Source organism: Dipodomys merriami, unplaced genomic scaffold (genome assembly GCF_024711535.1).
Source record: "Dipodomys merriami isolate MVZ:Mamm:240054 unplaced genomic scaffold, mDipMer1.0.p SCAF_177, whole genome shotgun sequence".
Taxonomy (NCBI): Eukaryota; Metazoa; Chordata; class Mammalia; order Rodentia; family Heteromyidae; genus Dipodomys; species Dipodomys merriami.
In genome coordinates this window covers 1,159,152-1,178,951 of record NW_027203126.1, presented here as the reverse complement: position 1 = coordinate 1,178,951, position 19,800 = coordinate 1,159,152, and the positions used below count along the sequence as shown (strand labels likewise).

Here is a 19,800-nt window from a genome sequence, read left to right as displayed (position 1 = left end):
GCTGCAATTATAACATTCTGTGTGCTGCCATCAGGCCCAGACAATTTGGAGTAAAAACAGACATTTAGAATAAAAATTGTGAGTTGGGAAGGTGGCTCAATGGTAGAGCCCTGGATTCGATTTCTCAGCACCACATAAGCAAAAAGAAAAAATCCGGAAGTGGCACTGTGGCTCAAGTGGTAGAGTGCTAGCCTTGAGCTGAAGAGCTGAGGGACAGTGCCCAGGCCCAGAGTTCAAGCCCCACGACCGGACTCCCCTCCCCCCCTAAAAAAAAAATAAATAAAAATTGCATTAAATGCAGATTTTACAGTATCCAATCTGTATTCTCTGGATCCCTGAGAGTCTGTTATTTGGCTGTCTTTAACTGTTGGAAATTTGAGGAATTATGTAAGTGGGTTTACTGTTACTGTTTTTCCTTTGCAGACCCTGAAGTCCACATTCCCCTAGAGAATCTACAGCAGTTTCCTGCCTTCAATTCCTATACCTGCTCCTCTGATCATGCTTTGGGTCCTACCAGCACTGAGGGCCAAGGGGCCCTCTCCCTTTCTCCTCTCAGCAGAAGTCCAGGTTCCCATACAGGTAAAGAGCTGAAATATAAAGAATTCAGGCAGTAGCTAAATCTTAAGCAACACTCTTGTATCTGAATTTACAACTCTGACTCTGTTTGGCATGGTGTCATGTTTTGGTGAAAAACCTTAACTTCAGATAGTCCTAAACTACCTCAAGTTCTTGCTATTTGATTATCTTTTCCCATTAGCTGTACAGACTTCTTTTTATTTATTTATTTATTTTTTGGTCGGTCGTGGGGCTTGAACTCTGGACCTGGGCGCTGTCCCTCAACTCTTCAGCTCAAGGCGAGCGCTCTACCACTTGAGCTACAGCGCCACTTCCGGTTTTCTGGTGGTTTATTGGAGATAGGAGAGTCTCACGGTCTCTCCTGCCCGGGCTGGCTTTGAACCGCGATCCTCAGATCTCAGCCTCCTGAGTAGCTAGGATTACAGGCGTGAACCACCAGCGCCCGGCCTGTACAGACTTCTTAAATGCTACCCAGCTTCTGAATTTCAAACCTACTTTCTAGATTCTTTCCTTCTGTTTTATTTCTAGATTTTGCTTGGCATAGTCCTCTAAATGCTTGAGAATCTTTGAATGAGTCTCTTTACCAAAGTATTCTTTATAAATAAAAGAAAAAGCTTACACATTAGAAAATGATTAAATTACATCATTTATGTCATGAAATACTTAATACTTTTTTTTTTTTTTTTTGTCGTGGGGCCTGAACTCTGGGCCTGGGCGCTGTCCTTCAGTTCTTCAGCTCAAGGCTAGAGCTCTACCACTTGAGCCATAGTGCCACTTCTGGCTTTTTCAGTGTATGTGGCTGTGGATCTAACCCAGGGCCTCATGAATGCAAGGCAAGCACTCTTCCACTGAGCCACCTTCCCAGCCCATACCTTTTGTTGTTGTGGTTGTTGTTGTTGGTGGTGGTGGTCATAGGGCTTGTACTCTGGGCCTGGGCAGTATCCCTGAGCTCTTCAGTTCAAGACTAGCACTCTACCACTTGTTCTACAGCACCACTTCAGTTTTCTGGTGGTTTATTGGTGGTAAGAGTCTCATGGACTTTCCTGCCCAGGCTGGCTTTGAACCTCAATCCTCAGATCTTAGCCTCCTGAGTACCTCTAGGGTTTCAGGTGTGAGGCACCAGCACCCAGTACTTCATACCTTTTGAACAAGGAAGTAGCTGCCTTTACTAATGAATGGGAAGATGAAAAGTAGATTATAGAATGTTAAACATTTGCCAGGCGCTGGTGGCTCACGCCTGTAAACCTAGCTACTCAGGAGGCTGAGATCTGAGGATCGCGGTTCAAAGCCAGCCCGGGCAGGAGAGACCGTGAGACTCCTATCTCCAATAAACCACCAGAAAACCGGAAGTGGTGCTGTAGCTCAAGTGGTAGAGCGCTCTCCTTGAGCTGAAGAGCTGAGGGACAGTGCCCAGGCCCAGAGTTCAAGCCCCACGACTGACAAAAAAAAAAAAAAGAATGTTAAACATTTGTGGATAAGATTTTAAAAAATGACCATTACAAAATCATTTCATTGTGGGCTTATATATCTAAATGTATAGCATACTGAGACTAAATATATATTGAAGACTAGGTATCTTGAGGGAGAATTGAGGATTGTCAGGTATTCAAAGAAGTCTTTGACATTTAAAATTTTAAAAATTTAACAAATACTTATTGAGGGACTCTAGTGTTAGGAAATGAAATACTTAGCATTATTGACCCTTCTCTTAATTTTTTTTTTTTTTTTAATGCGTTAACTCAGGTCCTGAGCTGCTCTGCTCAACGCTGGCGGTCTACCATTTAAGCCACAGTTCCACTTCTAGCTTTTTTGGTTTTTGCTTGGAGATAAAATTCTTATGGACTTTCCTGTTCAGGCTGGCTTTGAACTGCAATCCTCAGATCTCAGCCTCATGAGTTGCTAGAATTACAGGTGTTGAATCACTTGCACCCAGCAGATATTTAAGATTGTCAGGCACTTTTTAACAAAATGTACTAAATCAGAATATGTATAACTCTGGTATCCTATGATCACATATGATTCTACTACTATATTCACATAATCAAATAGTGCTATATGAGGGAATATAGCAGGTCATTGGATATTATCTGTAAAGATTGTGTTTTCACTAGGTGCTGGTGGCTTAGGCCTATAGTAGTTCTAGTTATTCAGGAAGCTGAGATCTCAGGATTGTGGTTTGAAGCCAGTATGGGCAGGAAAGGCTGCTGGACTATTTTCAATTACTAAAAGAGCCAAAAGTAGAGGTGTGGCTCAAGTGGAAGAACACCAGCCTTGAGCAAGAAAGCTAAGGACAGCATCCAGGCCCTGAGTTCAAGCTCCAGGAACAGGGAAAAAAATAGTAATAAAAGATTGAGAGAAAGTTTTCGGGAGAGTGGTGTGCAGTGGGAATTATCCTGCTTTGACTCAGGGCTTATTGTGTTAGGACACTAGCACTTTGGAACTTACATAATCTGGTCTCTGGTTTTTCAGATTTTCTGCTGACCCCCCTGTCACCCACTGCCGGGCAGGGTAGTCCCTCTTTCTGTGTTGGGAGTTTGGAAGAAGATTCTCCTTTCCCTTCCTTTGCCCAGGTAAATCCTTTGCTTGTAAAAGCAGCCCAAGAATATCTAAGAAGGATTCTTCTACTTGTTCTGAGAAGCTTTTCCAAGGACTCTTGTCCTTCATTGTAATACAGCTGAACAAACTTGAGTTAGTGGATGATATAAGGGAAATCTGCTGCCAGTTGGAGCTTTAAGCAGCAGGATGTGGCTAAGAGCAGATGATCTGGAAATACTGTTAGAGAAGGAAGACCTAGAGCCGTTGCTTGATTGATTTTAGTACATAACAGTGGGAAGCTAAAGAGGGAAATTTATAGAGTTAGTCTCAGTACTTTAGACTTTCTCAAAAACGAGTACTTTAGACTTTCTCTAAACGAGGCCAAGAGTACTAAAGAAGCTACTACTGCTCAATGCATTGGTACCAGTTGCTTTCTTGAATTCTTCAGTTGGTATCATTTGGATTTGTCTGTTTCCTCATGACAGACTCAGATTAAACATTTAAAAACATTTCTAGTAAGAATGAAACATAGGTGAGGAAGTGGTGCTGTGGCTCAAGTGGTAGAGCGCTAGCCTTGAGCTGAAGAGCTGAGGGACAGTACCCAGGCCCAGAGTTAAACCCCATGACTGACAAAAACAATAACAACAAAAACAAAAGCAGAATAAAACATAGGTGATATATCTTAGTAACCTTGTGTGTGTGTGTGTGTGTGTGTGTGCGCGCGCGCGCGCACGTACATGCGCACACCTGCGGTTGAACTCAGAGCCTTGCACACACACTCACTTGACTTTTTTGCTCAAGGCTGGTGCATTGGACCAAGCATTGAGCCACACTTCCACGTGGGCTCAGTGTCACCTTTTGTCATTCTCCACCTCCATCTATCCCAGCCTCACCATATGGTCCTTGTTTCACTTTGAAGTATGTACATTGAATATAACTCACCCAGTTATTTTCTGCAATTGTCTGCTGCCCTCCTCTAAACCCCCTGCTTCCCTAATCTACAGGGCTTGTTTGTTTTTGTCTGTCATGGGGCTTGAACTCTGGATCTGGGCACCGTCCCTCAGCTCAAGGTGAATGCTCTACCACTTGAGCCACAGCACTACTTCTGATTTTCTGGTGGGTTAATTGGAGATAAGAGTCTCAAGGACTTTCCTGCCTGGACTGGCTTTGAACCGAGATCCTCAGATCTCAGCCTCCTGATTAGCTAGGATTATAGGTGAGAGCCACAAGCGCCCACATTTCACTTGGGCTAGCCTGAAACCTGACCTTCCTATTTACACTTCATGCATAACTGGAATGACAGTTGCATTCCATTAAGCCCAGTTTTTTATTAGTTGACATGGGGTTTCATGAACTCCTGGGCTGGCCTTGAACTGTGATCCTCCCAAACTCAACTTCCCCAGTGTTGAATTCAGATGTCAACCATCATACCTGAGAATCTAAGCATCTCTTGAATTCTTTTTGCCATGTTCTCCATTTGTTTTTACCATTTCTGTTTTCTTTTTGGTGTTGCTAAGGATTGAACCCAGGACCTTGCTTATGTTAGACAAGTACTCTACATATCTCTCTTTACATTTTTTTTTTTTTTGTCAGTCATAGGACTAGAACTTGGGACCTGGGTGCTGTCTCAGCTTTTTTGCTCAAGGTTAGCACTACCACTTTGAGCCACAGTGCTACTTGTAGTTTCCTGGTGGTTAATTGAAAATAAGTCTCACAGACTTTCCTGCTTGGTTTGGCTTTAAACTGCAGTCCTCAGATCTCAGTGTCCTAAGTAGCTAGGATTACAGGTGTGAGCCACCATGGCCCAGCTTCTTTACATATTTTCTAAAGAATAAACCCACTTAAGGCTTTATTGACTCATGCCTGTAATCTCAGCTATTAAGGATCACCAGCCTTGCAAAGAGTTTGCAAGATGCCAATGTAATAAGCCTCATGTGGTGGTGTATGTCTGTATTTCTATGTAGGCTATATGTAGGAGGATCTCATTGTGAAACTATTCCCAGGTAAAATATAAAACCCTACCTGAAAAATAAAGCCAAAAAAAGAGCTGGGGCTTTAGCTCTACTAAAGCTACCTGCCTGGCAGATGTAATTCCAAGTTTGCATCCTAGTGCTGACCCCTTCCAAATGTTAATGGTTTGCTCTATACCCCTTTGTCAAGGTGGGTATGTGGAAAAACATTGGGCTGAATTCTTTTCTCCCTTTCCACTTTGGCAGATGTTGCGGGTTGGAAAAGCTAAAGCAGATGTTTGGCCCAAAACTGCTCCAAAGAAAGGTGAGAAGGGCCTGCTGGTGAAGAGGCACTTAGACACTGTCCTTAAAAGCTTTAGAGTTGTTTCTAGAATTAGAACGCTGTTGTCTTTTCCAGATGAGAACAGCTTAGTTCCTCCTGCCCCCGTGGACAGTGATGGGGAGAGTGATAACTCAGATCGTGTTCCTGTGCCCAGTTTCCAGAATTCATTCAGCCAAGCTATTGAAGCAGCCTTCATGAAACTGGACACACCCTCTACTTCAGATCCCCTCTCTGGTAAGAGCAGGAACTCTAGTGTCCAGCACAGGCACTCAGGTTGCTGTTCCTACTACAGATTCCACGGCTTGCTCAGGCTCTTTTTCTTCTTAGCCTCAAGGATTGCCTTCAGCACCTGAGTGTCTGCTAATGGTTTTGCTTGACATAGGACTTGTTTAACCATCTCCTGGAAGTGAAACTATGATTTGTTTTTCCAAAATAGTGGAGCATACATCCTGCCTACACTTTAGAATCTTGAGTTGGTAAAGGGTGGCTCATAGATGGGGAAATCAGGCTCATGGCCACCCCTGCACTGTAGTAGTATGACACATTTTAATGGTGTGCTTTATATGTAACTAGCACTGTGCTAGTTTTATTTCCCAACAACCATGTTAAATGGGTATGGTGTTCAAGTTACAGCTGAAGAAATTGATATCAAGGGAGGAAGAGTGACTTGCCTACAGACAAGAATGAAAATGTATGCTAGGGGCTGGGAATGTGGCTTAGTGGTAGAGTGCTTGCCTTGCATGCATGAAGCCCTGGGTTCCAGCCCTCAGTACCACATAAATTGAAAAAGCTGGAAGTGACACTGTGGCTTAAGTGGTAGAATGCTAGCTTAAGTGGTAGAGATTCAGAGAGAGAGCCCAGGCTCTGTGAGTTCAAGAACCAAGACTGGCAAAAAAAAAACAACAAAAAGTATGTTAGGACTGTTATTGAAATCCAGGGAATTCTAGGGCCTGCACTTTTATCCCACACTCTGGCTTAGTAATGAAAAAGCAGGGACAAGGGGATGGCATTGCAAATTGAGTTCTCTGTTTCCCTTTAGAGGAGAAAGGAGGAAAGAAAAGGAAAAAGCAGAAACAGAAGCTCCTGTTCAGCACCTCAGTTGTCCATACCAAGTGACACTACTCGCCCAGGCTACCTTCTCCATCTGATTTTTTTCCTGCGCTTTTGTTTTGCTGCTGTAATTTTTAAGTATTTGAGTTTGAACAGATTAACTTGGGGCGGGGGGAGGGGGTTTCCACAATGTGAGGGGAAACCAAGAAAATTTTAAATACAGTGTATTTTCCAGCTTCCCGTCTTTACACCAAAATAAAGTATTGACACTCACGAGATCTCTTCCTGCCAAGGTTTTTAGTTCGCTGCCAGGTTAGTCTTTCTGTCCATGTGTAATGAATTTTCTTTACCAAACAAGTTTGAATCCCTTCAGTGTCCCTCAGGACTGCTCTGCTGTGGCATCCTGTGTCGGGCTGTCCTTGTCACTCAGCACACCTATCTGAATGGGTAACTCTTCCCTACCTGCTCAGTTCTCCTTGTTAAAGAAAGAGGGATGCAAATAAAATGGATTTAGGACACACAGCTTGAATTTAAGTTTTTCTTCTAACAAATGGCCCTGCTGTGGCCAGCTGGATGTGGTAGGTTGTCCCTAGTATTTGTATTCACAAGGTGTGTTGGGGGAGGAGGGTTTCCTGTCTCATGAACCGTTTCATTATATAATTATATAATTATAGCTAAGCTATAATTCTCATTAAGAAAGCTCTGGGTGCCAGGTGCCAGTGTTCACACTTGTAATCCTAGCTGCTCAAGAGGCTAAGATCTGAAGATCATGGTTCAAAGCCAGCCTGGACAGGGAACTCTATGAGACTCTTATCTCCAATAAACCACTAGAAAACCAGAAGTGGCATTTGTGGTTCAAGCAGTAGAACACTAGCCTTGAGCTGAAGAGCTGAGGATAGTACCCAGACCCAGAGTTCAAGTCCCACAACCAACCAAAAAAAAAAAAGAAAGCTCTGGGACCTGCCACCCTTCCCTCCAACCCTTTTTTAAGTGATGTGGCCTGAGATGGAAGAATAGGAGTCCAGCACGTGGGGAGAGGCAAGTCAACAGCAAGTAGGTTGCCTACTCTTTGCAGCTTTCCCTGATTTCAGCCAAATTTGAGTGATATCTTCTTTTACTGCTTACTAAAGTGACCTCTAGCAGAATGTGTAAGCAAAAAGCTGTGTAACTTGGAATAAATTACTTACCCACGCAAATGTAAACTTTTTAAATTCATTACAGATTAACTAGACACACAACTCTTTTTTTTTGGGGGGGGGTCTGGTTGTGGGGCCTGAACTCTGGGCCTGGGCGCTGTCCCTCAGCTCTTCAGCTCAAGGCTAGCGCTCTACACTTGAGCCACAGCACCACTTCCGGCTTTTTGCTTTTTGCTTATGTGGTGCTGAGGAGTTGAACCCAGGGCCTCATGCATGCAAGGCAAGCACTCTACCACTGAGCCATCTTCCCAGCCCGACACACAATTTCTTAAAATTAAGTTAGTAACAGCCTGACTGATGAGTTGTGATGCACTGATATCTTTTCTGGTGTCAGGCCTAATGCTAAGCTTAGGTTTAACTTGCCATTTCTGGGAAATCCTGAATCAGCAACTCCTGGAGAAATTTTTCCAGCCCGGAATTATGGGTCATATGGAAGCAAAAAAGCACAATGCTAAGAAATGTGTAAGGGGCTATGAGTGACATCCTTTTATAGAAATGTTATTAGGAAGAAGCAGATCAAACCTGACTTCAAGACTCTTACTCCTAATTTCTTTGTGGCCACAGGAAAAAAGAACTGTACAAAACTGAAGTTGGTAGCTACTTGAGGGCTATGTAATAATGAGGTCAGGTGAGGCCATTTCCCTCCCTTGGGCCATTTCCCAAGTGCCAACGTTTCATTCCATTTTTCCCCCCATCTCAAAATAATTTTTTTTTTTTGGTCCGGTTGTGGGGCCTGAACTCTGGGCCTGGGTGCTGTCCCTCAGCTCTTCAGCTCAAGGCTAGCGCTCTACCACTTGAGCCACAGCGCCATGTCCAGCTTTCTTTTTGCTTACATGGTGCTGGGGAATCGAACCCAGGGTCTCAGGCATGCAAGGCAAGTGCTCTACCACTGAGCCACCTTCCCAGGCCCTCAAAATAAATTATTATGTTACACAAATTGTTCTTACAAATCACATGAAAATTTTATTAACTTTTAGAAAACTTCTGACTTAAGAGTTTACCTTTGAAGCTGGGCGCCGGTGGCTCACACCAATAATCCTAACTACTCAGGAGGCTGAGATCTGAGGATCGTGGTTCAAAGCCAGCCTGGGCAGGAAAGTCTGTGAGACTCATCTCCAATAAAAACCATTAGAAAACCGGAAGTGGCGCTGTGGCTCAAGCAAGCAGTAGAGCACTTGCCTTGAGCTTAAGAGCGCAGGAACAGCGCCCAAGCCCCACGACTGATCCAAAAAAAAAAAAGTTTACCTTTGAATATTCTCTTAATTCCTGGCAAGCTGACAATACTACTTACTACTATATAGAATGTGTTATATAATATAACCACCTGAACATCATCTTAAGAATTGTTTCAGAGGCCGGGCGCTGGTGGCTCACGCCTGTAATCCTAGCTACTCAGGAGGCTGAGATCTGAGGATCGCGGTTCAAAGCCAGCCCGGGCAGGAGAGACCGTGAGACTCCTATCTCCAATAAACCACCAGAAAACCGGAAGTGGCGCTGTAGCTCAAGTGGTAGAGTGCTCGCCTTGAGCTGAAGAGCTGAGGGACAGCGCCCAGGCCCAGAGTTCAAGCCCCATGACCGACAAAAAAAAAAAAAAAAAAAAGAATTGTTTCAGGGAACTAATAGACCTGGCTCCTAAACTGACAAATAGTTTCATCTATATGAGTAGGAAAATATTTTATTTTTTTTGTTTTTGTTTTTTTCTTTTTTTTTATTGTGAAAATACTGTACAGAGGGGTTACAATTACATGGGCAAGATAATGAGTACATTTCTTATCGCCTCCTCCTTTGTTTCCCCTTCCCATCCTCCCCCCCCCCCAGGAAAATATTTTAATGACTCACGGTTATGTAAAATTCCATTAAGTTTTAAAAGTGGTGTGACTTAGTCAGCACTGAATAAACAGATCAGTGAGTGTAACAAATATCCAAAGATCACGCCACACCTGCTGTCAGAAAGCTTGTCATCATTGTGGAATTCACTTGACAACTGAACTGACTTCTCTCCAACTAGTTAACAGTCTAGATTTTTTTTTTTTTTTTTGTTATTTTTTTATTTGCCAGTCGTGGGGCCCGAACTCTGGGCCTGGGCACTGTCCCTCAGCTCTTCAGCTCAAGGCTAGTGCTCTACCACTTGAGCCACAGCGCCACTTCCAGCTTTTTTCTGCTTATGTGGTGCTGAGGAATTGAACCCAGGGCCTCATGCATGCAAGGCAAGCACTCTACCACTGAGCCACCTTCCCAGCCCCAACAGTCTAGATTTTAGATAAAGATTAGTGAGCAGGGTGCCAGTGGCTCATGCCTGTAATCCTAGCTACTCAGGAGGCCGAGATCTGAAGATCAGGGTTCAAAGCCAGCTCGGGCAGGAAAGTCCATAAAACTCTCCAATTAACCACCAGAAAACCAGAAGTGGCCCTGTGGCTCAAGTGGTAGAGCGCTAGCCTTGAGCTGAAGAGCTGAGGGACAGTGCTCAGGCTCAGAGTTCAGTTCCCATGACCAAAAAACGGGGGGGCTGGGAAGGTGGCTCTGTGGTAAAGCACTTGCCTTGCATGCCTGAGGCCCTGGGTTCGATTCCCCAGCACCACATAAGCAAAAAGAAAAAAAAGCCAGAAGTGGCACTGTGGCTCAAGTGGTAGAGCACTAGCCTTGAGCTGAAGAGCTGATGGACAGTGCCCAGGCCCAGAGTTCAGGCTCCACGACTGGACCCAAAAAAAAAAAAGTGAGAACCAATGTGCAGACCATTGTCGATAGAAAATGACAAACACATAACATCTTTACTTTTTAGTCATTACAAATATATAACTGAGAACTAAATAGAAGTGTAATCATTTCAAGTGATGAAGAGGCAAACCAAACTTCAGAGTACAGAACTGTGTTGCACACTAAATGAAGAGGCAAAGTTTTTATTTTGCTCCATCAACAGTCCTTAAATTAAGCAAACTTCAAATACTATGTAACAACTTAGAATTTAAGGTTTAGGAATGAAAAGTGGCTTGCTTGAAGAAAGCATGTCACATAAATAGCTAAATATCTTGATTGGAGGAAGGGACTTTACATGGTCTTGTACAGTAAGCATGCTGCAAAGTTAAAATGAGTGGAGAACATCTGTACCACTGAAGTGAGATTAGCCCTTCTTGCAGTAAAACACAGCAGAGACAGGACAACAAAGGGCTGGGAATGTGGTTTAGTGGTAGAGTGCCTGCCTAGCATGCATGAAGCCCCAGGCTTGATTCCTCAGTACCACATAAACAGAAAAAGCTGGAAGTGGTGCTGTGGTTCAAGGGATAGAGTGCTAGCCTTGAGCAGGCCAGGCCCTGAGTTCAAGCCCCAGGCCTGGTGGGGAGGGGAGGGGAGAAGAGAAGGGGGGGTGTGTGAAGAAACAAAAAGCCAGGTGTAGTTGTTTATGCTTATCCCAGTTACATGGGAGACTGAGAGTGGGACTAGCCTCAGGAAAAAAGTTAGCAAGACTCTTCAAGAGAAACAGCCGGTGGTACTGGTATAGCCTGTCATCCCTGGTAGGACAGGAAGCTCAAAAGATCGAAATCCAGTAGTCTAGGTAAGGCAAGAACCTATCTTAAAATAACCAGCGCAAAAAAAAATCTGGAAGTGTGGCTCAGTGATATTACCCAACTTGTCCTAGAGTGCCTAGTAAGCACAAGGCCCTGAATTCAAACTGCATTACAAGAAAGGGGGAGGCAGAGAGAGTGAGCAAGGGAAGGGAGGAAAAGAGGGAGAGGAAGGAAGGCGAAAGCAAACTTAGTTATCCAAGAAAAGGGAAGGAGGGAACAAACCCTTCCCATACCCTCTTGCGACAAAGTAGGTACAGCAGCTGTTTGTGTTGTTTGTTTTTTTTTTTCAGTTGTGGGGCCTGAACTCTGGGCCTGGGCGCTATCTCTCAGCTCTTCAGCTCAAGGCTAGCACTCTACTACTTGAGCCACAGCGCCATTTCCGACTTTTTCTACTTATGTGGTGCTGAGGAATTGAACCCAGGGCTTCATGCATGGAAAGGCAAGCACTCTACCACTGAGCTACCTTCCCAGCCCCTGTGTTGTATTTTTGAGAGGGTTGTGCTGTATAGCTTAGACTGGTCTGGACTGCAACTGTTTCAGCCTCCTAAGTGCTAGGATTACAGTTAAAAGGCTGGATTTCTTGGTAAGTTGCATGAATGTGTACTGGCAAGGAATCACCTGGTATTGTTAAGTCCTATGGGATCCATACTGAGGCTATAGATCTATGCAAGTTTAGTGACAGTGTCTCACCAATATTCACAATTCCATATGACTATCTGCCTCAGGTCCATTTAGGGGGGAGGAGTCTCAAATTCATCCAATACCACAGAAGTAGTCTTCCCACTAAAGCAAGGACTATGCAGATGAGGAAAGAGACTTGGTTAAGGGCACGAATTCTGTAAGCCCTTTTTGCAACAGAAGTTTGGAGAACTGCAGAAGCTGCTGCTGCTGTCTCCTAGAATGTCTAGTGGGCTTGGCTATAGTGCAGCCTGCTGTTGTGGCCTGCAGAATTTCACTCCATTGCTTCAGTGGCCTCCTCACCACTATCTGAAAGCTCCTCACCCGACTCTTCCTCCAGTACACAACTTCTTGTGACAGACTTTTGGATAGCTTCCCGCTCACCTGGAGAAAGGCACAGACAGGGATGAAAGATGCCTTTGGGAGTGATTTCTTAGCTGAGACTCAGTCACTGCTCATTGGCCTCTGTTGCTTACCTTCATCAGTGCAGTTCTGTAACAAGATCAACAGCTGCCTCCTGTTGTACTGAATCAGGAACTTCTGACAGGTTCTTATTGTACCTAAATGAAAGTTTTTGTCATCAACAGCCTGTGAAAAGGCTGTCTTCCAGAGGTAGGGGAGTTTGTGGCTCTCACTGGGATGGGCTGTCAGACTACCCTAATCTATCAAGATCGATCTCTGAACCATCACTAAAAACGACCCATCATGCCACGCCTACCTCCCACGTGTAATGTGTTGAAAAAGCAAGGATAACGGTGTCCTTTGTTCTCCAAGTACGTGATGAAGGGAAGAGCTGACCACACAAGCTGGTAAAATTCCTTTCGGCATCGAAGCAGCACTATTCCAGTATAGGCATTCAGGTACCGAACTGTAGCAGGAAGAAAAAGGCATTTTAGAAAACTGGATTCACAAAATCGCGCTTAAATAAACCTTGGGAGAAACCTACTACATGCAAAAGCTGCTCTAGGCAAGTAAGTAAAAAAAAAACCATTCCTGAAAGCTAGTTGCTGGGGGTTCATGCCTGAAATCCTAGCTACTCAGATGGCGGGATGAGGACTGCTGTTCTGAGCCAGCCCAGGCGTAATCCAATGAGACTCATCTCCAGTTAGCTAGCCAAAAAGCCAGAAGTGTGTGTATCTCAAGTGGCTAAAGCGCCACCTGTGGGAGCCCCAGGCCTCGAGTTCCAAGATTACTGAAAGGAATAAGGAAAAAAAAATTGGACAAACCATCTGTGGAGACAATGGTTGCACAACTTAACTGGTGAATGAATTTAAAACATTCAGTCACTGACTAGTCAATTCAATAAACAGGACCAGAGACATCCATCTTCATTCAAGAAAAACCAAACTATTGTCTGGCAGCCCGATAATTTATTCTTCAGGATTTAAGTCTGAGTTTAGGTAAAGAGGAAATAAAAGTATAGCAACTGGGGGAATTTGCTGGGGGTGGGGAGAGGGCCTTTACCTTGGCTGGGCTTGCATTTAAGTACAAACAATCTGGTGTTCTGTATGGCTCAGGGCTTTCCGGCCCTTGTAAGTTTCACCATTTGTCACTGGTCAAATACTGCCTCTTTATCCTGTACTATTAACTGCTTCCCCCAATTGTCCGATCAAGTTCATTCCCAACCTGCAATAATGCAGGTCAAACGGGTACAGGAAAGTTTCTGATGATGTTGAAACTGCCCAATGTCGGCATCAACTCGGTCTCCCGTCTGGAGTTCCAGTCCTGGTTGCTAAAAGCCGTCACCAACGGAGGATCAAGGTGCCCGGGCTTGGCCGCCCTTCTTTCCGGCTCCTTCCCCAGCCCCGCAGCCCCGGCCCGGCGCCCTCACCCGCGAAGCCGATCGAGCTGGCGGCAGCGCCGAAAGTCCCGTGCACCCGGGCGACGGTGTCCCGTACGAGGACGCTCAGCACTCGGTCGTCCAGGCTTAGGCGGCAGCGGGGGTCGTCGGATACCAGTTCGCAGAGCAGATACCTGCGGCGGGCAACAAGCGCGAGGTGAGCCCGAGCCGGGGCCGCCGAGGATCCGGGAAGACCGGGAGGCTTGCTTACTTACCTGTGCTTGAAACGCACCATGGCTGCCTGCGCGCTCGCGGCTTCCGGGAGCGCACGCCGGATGTGGGTCCCGCCCCCTGACCACCCAGGGCCAATGAGAAGTTTGCCTCCACAGGCTTGCAGCCACTCAGAGGTGGAGGCGGGGTAAGGGGCGGGGTTAGAGTTGAGAGGCTCATCCTGGCGTCAGTCTCTTTCAAGCCCCGCCCCCGCAGGCGTTTGCTAGCGCGTAGGCGTCTTTCGGAGTCCTCTAAATTTAGTTGTTGGGGAAGTTGACTGGCTGAACGGTGTTTGTGATGATGGGTGGTTCTGTTCCGCGCCGGCGTTTACCTCAGTGTCCGGCGTGCAGCCGCTGCAGCAGCGCTCGGCGCCCTCCGGACCTTGCAACGCTGTTGTGGCTGCAGTTTACATTGATTCTCTCCTCAAGTTGGAACTTTAGAGGCCCAGATCCTGCGCTTGAAGCCCCCGGATTGTCAGCGGGGGAAGTCGGGCTGCCGCGTGCAGGTGAGACCCGGTTCTCTAATGTAGACGCAAACATGCGCTTTGATACTCTTCGGGCCTTGTCACAGGGTCTTATGGAGGTGGGTGTTTCCTCGCTTTGAGTTACTGCCACAACCCTCTGTGGTGCTGTATCTCCCTCCCACCCCTCCCTCCCTCCTCCCTGTGCTGGGATGACAGGCATCCACTTCCAGACCCTGCTTCCAGTTTTGTGTGTTTTATCAGAAAAACAAAAAGAAGCAAATAAAAATGGGTTGCAATTCCACCACCAAGGGATAATAATTGTCATTTGGGCTGTTTTCTGCTACCACTGTTTTTCCTTGATTCGTAGACTTTAAAATTACTTTTATAATACTGAGAACCTGGGCACTGGCGGTTCAGGCCTGTAATCCTAGCTCCTCAGGAAACTGAGAGCTGAGGATGGCTATTCCAAGCCAGCCTGGGCAGACCAGGCCAGGAGACTCATAGCTCTAATTAACCAGTAAAAAGCTAAAAGTGGCACTGTGTGGTTCAGATGGTAGAGCACCGGACTTGAGTGCAAAAAGCTAAACAAGAGTGTGAGGCCCTCAGCTCAAGTCCCAGTACCAGCAAACACACAAACAATAACAAAAGGTTAATAAAATAATAAAAATAATTAAGGGCTGAGAATGAGGCTTAGTGGTAGAGAGCTTGCCTAGCATGCATGAAGCCCTGGGCTTAATTCCTCAGCATCACATACACAGAAAAAGAAAAATCTGGAAGTAGCACTGTGGCTCAAGTGGTAGAATGTTAGCCTTGAGCAAAAGAGGCTCCGGGACAGTGCACAGGCCCTGAGTTCAAGCCCCAGGACTGGTAAAATAATAATAATAATAATAATAACAATAACAATAATAATTAAAAGGTTGTTTTCCTTTTTTATTCTCTCAGTGTGGACACTAATGTTTTCTAGAACCTGTATGGCATATGATCACAGCATTGCTCTGACTGCTAATGGAATTTTGTATTATAATTTATTTATATATTTTTGGGTAGGTTGTAGAGCTTGAATCCTGGGCCTGAGCTCTGTCCTTCAGCTCTTCAGCTCATGGCCAGTGCTCTACCACTTAAGCCACAGTACTACTTCCAGTTTTCTGAGTGGTTTATTGGAAATAAGAGTCTCATAGACTTCCCTGTGTGGGCTGGCTTTGAACCGTGGTCCTCAGATCTCAGCTTCTTGAGTAGCTAGGATTATAGGTGTGAGCCACCAGTGCCCAATTGGAATTTTGTATTATTTTATTTTATTTTTATTTTTTGGGTCCGGTTGTGGGGCCTGAACTCTGGGCCTGGGCGCTGTCCCTCAGCTCTTCAGCTCAAGGCTAGCGCTCTACCACTTGAACCACAGCGCCACGTCCGGCTTTTGTTTTTTTTTGTTTTTTTTTGCTTATATGGTGCTGGGGAATCGAACCCAGGGCCTCATGCATGCAAGGCAAGCGCTCTACCACTGAGCCACCTTCCCAGCCCTTCCTCTTCATTTTTTGATGGAGAGCACAGGACTGGTGTTTGAACTCAGGCCTTCACTCTTAGTGCTGTACCACTTGAGCCACACCTCAGCCTAGCCAGGTCTTTATGCTTTATCCTTTTTCTCTTCTTTCTTTTCTTTCTTTTTTTGGTGCCAGTCCTGGGGCTTGAACTCAGGGTCTGGGCACTGTCCCTCAGCTTCTTTTGCTCAAGGCTAGCACTCCACCACTTGAACCACAGTGCCACTTTTGGCTTTTTCTGTTTATGTGGTACTTCATGGTAGCTTCATGCATGCTAGGCAAGCACTCTGCCACTGAGCCACCTTCCCAGCCCTGTGCTTTTTCTTACTTTGTAGACTTCTAGTGGACTCAAACCAGCGTGGGCCTTGAGACACCTTTTACATCTGATAATTGGCATCTTCCTTTCTCCCACAGTTGTCATCCCAAGGAGAGAAGGGGAGGAGGCTGTGCTGTGGCTCAGCTGAGGGACTAGTGACCACCCCTCTTTTTCTTCTCACCCTGACATCCCATCTCATCCTTACCCAGAAACACTGTGGCTACCTGGTTACACAGAAACAGTGCCTCCTTTGTCCGGCAGGGGGTGACAGAGACTCAGAGAGAACTCCAGACCCAGCCTATCAACAAACACCCTTAACACTTTCCACTGCCTTTTGCTAAACCTTAATGCTGAGTCCGTTTTATTGATGCCTTTGGGACCCAGACTAGAGTTATGTATCCAGATAGGAGCAGAGTTCAAGCCCAGAAAGAGACTTCTGATTACTGCAGTCGGTGAGGTTCCTGTCCTGGACCCAGCTTCACTGTCCAATGAGTGTTAATAAAACAGAGGCAAAAGACGTGGGTTCAAATCCCCCAGCTTCCCCTTAGCCAGGTGCTATCGGATTGGTTAATTCAGCCCCATATTGACCTCAGCTTTCCGACAGCAGCCCCTGATTACCAGGAATTAGTAGGTGAGCTTGAAGCCTTGCACAGTGAGTGCTGCTTTGAAGGAATGATTTACTCCTGGGTGGAAGGAATGAAGGAATGATTCACCCCAGGGTAGAGGGAATGAGTGATTTGCTCCAGAGTGGGGAGGAATAAATGAATGAATTGAGGAATGAATGAATGAATGAATGAGTCATCCAGGGCGGAGGAGGGAGGCTGGGCGGAGGCGGGCCGGCGGGCGGGGCACCCTCTCTCGTAGTTAATTAGCCGTCAGGCTCTACTCCTCCACCCGCTAATTACCAGCCTCCTCCGCAGGCCGGCGTCTGTCTGCGGTCACCCGGCTCCCCGGGTCCCCGCCGGGGAGGTGCGGCGGGGCGGGCCGGGACGGTGTGCGCGCCCGCGGTGCCCGTCCCCGCGTGTGTGGACGCGCGGAGGGGATCGTGGTGCACCTCGCCCAGTGCGCTCTTGGCCGATGCTGCCCAGGCTGGACTCTGCCCGGGCCGGTCTGATGCATCCCAGCCTGTGCCCATGGGGGTCGTGGCTGGTGTGGCTTGGATTCCGGTCGCCTGGACACCACGCGGGCACCCACTCCACGGGCTGGGGGCCTGGCGCCGCCCGCCTGCCCTCCCCACGGGGAGGTGACACCCCGGGGATCAGATCTGCCTCACCCTATCTGCAGAGCTGCCTTCGGAGCACTGTCAGGGAACATGAGTCCTCGCACGCACAGACCCCTGTGGGTTGGGGTTGTGTTTTTGCGCTGGTACTAGGGCTTGAACTCAGAGTTTGGGTGTTGACTCCAAGGGTTTTTTTTGTTTTGTTTTCTGTTCTTTTCCCCTCAAGGCTGGCACTCTGCCACTTAAGCCACACCCAGGTCCACTTCTGGCTGCTTTGGGGTGGTTAATTGGAGATCAGAGACTCTCACACTTTCCTGCCTGGACTGGCTTCAAATTTCAATCCTCTGATCTCAGACTCGTGAGTAGCTGCAATTACAGGTGTGAGCCACCAGTGCCTAGGTTGGTCCCATCCTTCTCTGAGGCTGGGGAAGGGAAATGACTAGCCCCTGAACCTGTGATCTTATCACCTCCTTCCTGAAACCTTATTCCAGGGATCCCGATCTAGGAAGATGTTTGAGAAGGATGTGTGTGTGTGTGTGTCTGTCTGCCTGCCTGCCTGCCTGCCTGCCTGCCTGTCTGTCTGTCTGTCTGTCTGTCTGTCTATCTATGTGTGGTGTTGAGGATCCACCCCAGGGTCTCTCATACCCCAGGCATGCATTTACCACCGCATTACAATCCCAGCTGCCCTTTTTGCAGCTGCCTGTGGCATCCAGGAAGTCCTTTCCAGAGCCTGGATCTACCACCAAGATGATGACAGCGGAAAATCATATCTGCTTCAACATTTAACAAAGCAGCCACTGCTCATTAAGGGCTCCCGTTCCTCTAATCCTATCAACCCAATTTCCTCTGGAAAAAAAAAAAAACAAACCTCTGTGGGGACAATCGAGATGAAATTAAGCTCTCCACCTGCTTGGCCAGGAGCCTGGGGAGTTGCCCTATCCTCTAGGTTGCTAGTACCATTGCAGCCCTTCCCAAACTTCAGAGACAGTTCCCTACAGAGCCCCCCCACCCCACCCCCACATGCTAGTTCTCACTTTGTGAACTGTTTTCCCGCCCCTCACTGCCGCTGATTGGCCCATACAAAAGTTCATTGACTTTTCTGTGATTGGCTGCAAACTTCCAATCTCAGTCTCCTGAGTAGCTAGGATTACAGGCATAAGCCACTGGTGCCCAGACACAACCTGTGATCTTAATCATAATCCTATGGAGAATTCCTCAAAGGGGACTCAAAATGTCATTGATTGTGGTTATTATCTTTGGGGAGAGAAATTAAAAATAGGAAGTAGGAAGAGGAACTCCCCTCATATCAAAGTTTCAATCAGAGCCTCATTGTTTGCTTGGCTGGTCCTTAGCCACTTGAGTCATGGCTCCAGTCTGGCATTTTGCTGGTTAATTGGAGATGGAGTCTCAGTCATCTGAGCAGTTAGGATTTTAGGCATGAGTCACTGGCACCTGGCAGGAGTTGCCTCTGTGTGTGTGCGTCTGTGTGTGTGTGTGTGTGTGTGTGTGTGTGTCTATGTGTCTGTCTGTGTCTGTCTGTCTGCCAGCCCTGAGGCTTGAGTCTGGGGCCTCAGCACTGTCTCTGAGCTTTTTGCTAAAGGCTAGCACTCCACCACAGCTTCCAGCTGGCTTTGAACCAGGATTCTCAGGTCTCAGCCCCCTGAGTAGCAAGGCTTACAAGTATGAGCCACCAGCGCCCGACTTAGGTGGGATCTTTGAGTGGGATTAGTATCCTTGTGAAAGGGACCAAAAAAAACCTCTTGCCCCCTTTCTGGCCATATGAAAACACAGTAAGAAGGTAGCTGTCTATGTACCAAGAGACACTAACTGCCATACCTTCATTCTGGACATTCTAGAATCCAGAACTGAACAGTGAACAACAAATGTTGGTTAAGCTACCCAGCTTATGGATTTTCTTTTGTGGTAGTACCAGAGTTTCAACTTGGGCCTTGCACGTGTTTGTCTTGCTTGTTCATCTGTCACAATACCACTTGAGTCATACGTCCTGCCTGGCTTTTTGCTAGTTATTTTGGAGATGGAGCCTTTCCAGACTATTCTGCCTGGACTTCCTTGGAACTGTGACCCTCTAGATCTCAGCCTCCTGAGTAGTTAGGATTACAGTCATGAGCTATGGTGCTTGGCTTTGCACTGGTTATTTTTGAGATAGGGTCTTGCTTCTTCTCTAGGCTATGTCTGAGCTGTAGTCTATGGCTATGTTAGGCTTTCCACTGTAGCTAGGACAGGCATTTCCAGAGTTCAAGGCCCATGACTGACACACACACACATACAAAAAGAATCTCAGGGACTTTCCTGCCTGGGCTGGCCTTGAA

General features: G+C 46.6%; 3 protein-coding genes across 3 annotated transcripts in view; 2 read left to right on the top strand and 1 right to left on the bottom strand.

Annotated features, from left to right (window-relative positions):
- The window catches only part of LOC138829849 (E3 ubiquitin-protein ligase RNF10-like), a 35,530-nt gene extending 28,555 nt beyond the window's left edge, over positions 1-6,975 (top strand). Inside the window, exons 13-17 of the mRNA XM_070026403.1 lie at positions 424-579; positions 3,046-3,146; positions 5,328-5,385; positions 5,479-5,637; positions 6,443-6,975. Coding sequence (XP_069882504.1) covers positions 424-579; positions 3,046-3,146; positions 5,328-5,385; positions 5,479-5,637; positions 6,443-6,519 — 551 coding nt within the window. The 3' untranslated portion in view covers positions 6,520-6,975. The remainder of the gene's footprint in view (positions 1-423; positions 580-3,045; positions 3,147-5,327; positions 5,386-5,478; positions 5,638-6,442) is intronic.
- Positions 6,976-10,312: 3,337 nt separating this feature from the next.
- LOC138829848 (ribonuclease P/MRP protein subunit POP5) lies at positions 10,313-13,987 on the bottom strand. Its single transcript, XM_070026402.1, has 5 exons — positions 13,946-13,987; positions 13,722-13,864; positions 12,609-12,758; positions 12,367-12,450; positions 10,313-12,274 (listed from the first exon to the last, which is right to left on the bottom strand). The coding sequence occupies exons 1-5, from the start codon at positions 13,963-13,965 to the stop codon at positions 12,165-12,167; spliced, it is 507 nt and encodes a 168-aa protein (XP_069882503.1). The 5' UTR covers positions 13,966-13,987; the 3' UTR covers positions 10,313-12,164.
- Positions 13,988-14,387: 400 nt separating this feature from the next.
- Positions 14,388-19,800, top strand: part of LOC138829847 (calcium-binding protein 1) — a 68,535-nt gene continuing 63,122 nt past the window's right edge. The window contains exon 1 of the mRNA XM_070026401.1: positions 14,388-14,445. The gene's annotated coding sequence lies outside the window, so the exon portion shown is untranslated. The remainder of the gene's footprint in view (positions 14,446-19,800) is intronic.